This window comes from Heterodontus francisci, chromosome 27, assembly GCF_036365525.1.
Source record: "Heterodontus francisci isolate sHetFra1 chromosome 27, sHetFra1.hap1, whole genome shotgun sequence".
Taxonomy (NCBI): Eukaryota; Metazoa; Chordata; class Chondrichthyes; order Heterodontiformes; family Heterodontidae; genus Heterodontus; species Heterodontus francisci.
In genome coordinates this window covers 74,482,044-74,484,398 of record NC_090397.1, presented here as the reverse complement: position 1 = coordinate 74,484,398, position 2,355 = coordinate 74,482,044, and the positions used below count along the sequence as shown (strand labels likewise).

General features: G+C 54.9%; 1 protein-coding gene across 1 annotated transcript; it reads left to right on the top strand.

Moving 5' to 3' along the window:
• Nucleotides 1–823: 823 nt before the first annotated feature.
• LOC137384958 (LWamide neuropeptides-like) lies at nucleotides 824–2,037 on the top strand. The gene is made up of 2 exons (XM_068059671.1): nucleotides 824–1,314; nucleotides 1,974–2,037. Exons 1-2 carry the CDS (start codon nucleotides 824–826, stop codon nucleotides 2,035–2,037), a joined length of 555 nt encoding a protein of 184 aa, XP_067915772.1.
• Nucleotides 2,038–2,355: the final 318 nt, after the last annotated feature.

Below are 2,355 nucleotides of genomic sequence, written 5' to 3'. Positions count from 1 at the left end.
CCCTTCTGCTGGAGTCTCCTGCAGACGCCTACCTGCATGACATGTGTGGGTAAGGAGGAGCAGAACTCGTCATGCCAACCAAGCATGATGTTTGTCTCCAGACGTGACCTGCATGTTGATGGAAGACAATCCTCACTCTTTCGAGGAGACTCCAGTGTCACTAGCTGCTATTGAGCAGCGACCCTGGGTCCCTGTTAGTTCAAGTGCCTTCTCCTCAGCTGTGGAGAGAGGCCTGATGTCTGGGATGCCTCTGCTAGTCTATGATGTCTCCCTGTTGTTCTGGACCCTCCTGTCCTGCAAGTGGAAAGAGCCATACTTCAGACAGAGATCAACATGACAGTTCTGCTAGTGGCAGCCCCTCATCCCTCCTGGGGTATCACTTATAGCTCATGCTCCTGTCCGCTCTCAGGGAGTGAGCTGTGGAAGAGGATGGCTTGTGGCTGAGATGCAGCCAAGCATCTGTCAGAATGAGGTGATGAATCGCCCTCTTTGCCAGCACATTTGTGGTGCCTCCCTCCTTATGTCTCACTTCCTCTTGCATAGCAACATGGATCCCTAAAACGGAGAGAAGTATGGAGCACCAACCTTGGCAGAACGAAGGAGGTCATTGACCCTCTTGTGGCACTATAACCATGTCCTGGGGGTGACCCCACAGCTGCTGACCTCCTCTGTGATCTCCATCCAGGCTTGCTTGCTCAGGCAGGAGGATGTCTTCTTGCCATCGCTGGGGAACAGGACCTCCTGCCTTTCCCTTGCAGCCTAGAGCAGAATCTCGAGGGTGGTATCACTAAACTGGGGGGCCACCTGGTCTCTTTTTTCCACCATGGTTGCTGCAGGCTTGTGTTCAGCTCTGTGCCTATCAGGCAGCAGAGGCAGCAGAAGGGGTCCTGGGGCAGCAGAGGCAACAGAAGGGGTCCTGGGGCAGCAGAGGCAGAAGGGGTCCTGGGGCGAGAAGCAACAGAAGGGGTCCTGGGGCGAGAAGCAACAGAAGGGGTCCTGGGGCAAGAGAGGCAGCAGAAGGGGTCCTGGGGCAAGAGAGGCAGCAGAAGAGGTCCTGGGGCAAGAGAGGCAGCAGAAGGGGTCCTGGGGCAAGAGGCAGCAGAAGGGGTCCTGGGGCAAGAGAGGCAGAAGAAGGGGTCCTGGGGCAAGAGAGGCAGAAGAAGGGGTCCTGGGGCAAGAGAGGCAGAAGAAGGGGTCCTGGGGCAAGAGGCAGCAGAAGGGGTCCTGGGGCAAGAGGCAGCAGAAGCGGTCCTGGGGCAAGAGAGGCAGCAGAAGGGGTCCTGGGGCAAGAGAGGCAGCAGAAGGGGTCCTGGGGCAAGAGAGGCAGCAGAAGGGGTCCTGGGGCAAGAGAGGCAGCAGAAGGGGTCCTGGGGCAAGAGAGGCAGCAGAAGGGGTCCTGGGGCAGGAGAGGCAGCAGAAGGGGTCCTGGGGCAAGAGGCAGCAGAAGGGGTCCTGGGGCAAGAGGCAGCAGAAGGGGTCCTGGGGCAAGAGAGGCAGCAGAAGGGGTCCTGGGGCAAGAGAGGCAGCAGAAGGGGTCCTGGGGCAAGAGGCAGCAGATGGCACTCAGGAATGCATTCTTTTGAACTAGGCAAGAGTGAATGCAGGGCTGGCAGTCCTTTAAATATGGCACCAACACCTGCTCCTGTCATCTGATGCTGTATTCGGCATCTTGAATCACGCCCATGCCACGTGATTGGCCAGGCCCCGTGCCTCTATTATAATTGGTCACCCGCCACGTGATCATGGTGGGCCGGCCGCACACATGACAAGTGAGGACAGAGCCCACTTCTGGATCTGCTACTGGGAGCCATGACGGGCTCACTAAATTCAGCCTATAGTTTCTGTACTGCCTTTGGAGACTACAAGTGCACCTATTTATTCCAGCTGCAGCTTGGCCGAGAGGCATACAATATTAGCAGAACATCTGGGGATTCCTACACAGCTAATTTGACAATCTAATCCAACGGTTACAGATCAGATTTTGGCCCCAAATCTTTCATGGTGATCCTAGATCATAAAGGGCAGGCAGTGGCGTAGTGGTATTGTTACTAGACTAGTAACCCAGAGACCAGAGTATTGTTCTGGGGACATGGGTTTGAATCCCACCACAGCAGAAGGTGAAATTTAAATTCAATTAATAAAAATCTGGAATTAAAAAGCTAGTCTAATGATGGACTAATGCACTTGAGGGAATGAAATCTGCTGTCCTTCCTGGTCTGGCCTGCATGTGACTCCAGACCCACAGCAATGGGGTTGACTCTTTAAATGCGCTCTGAATTAGTCTAGCAAGCCTAACCACTACAAAGTCAATAAGGAATGAAACAGAACGGACCACCTGGCCTCGACCTAGGCACC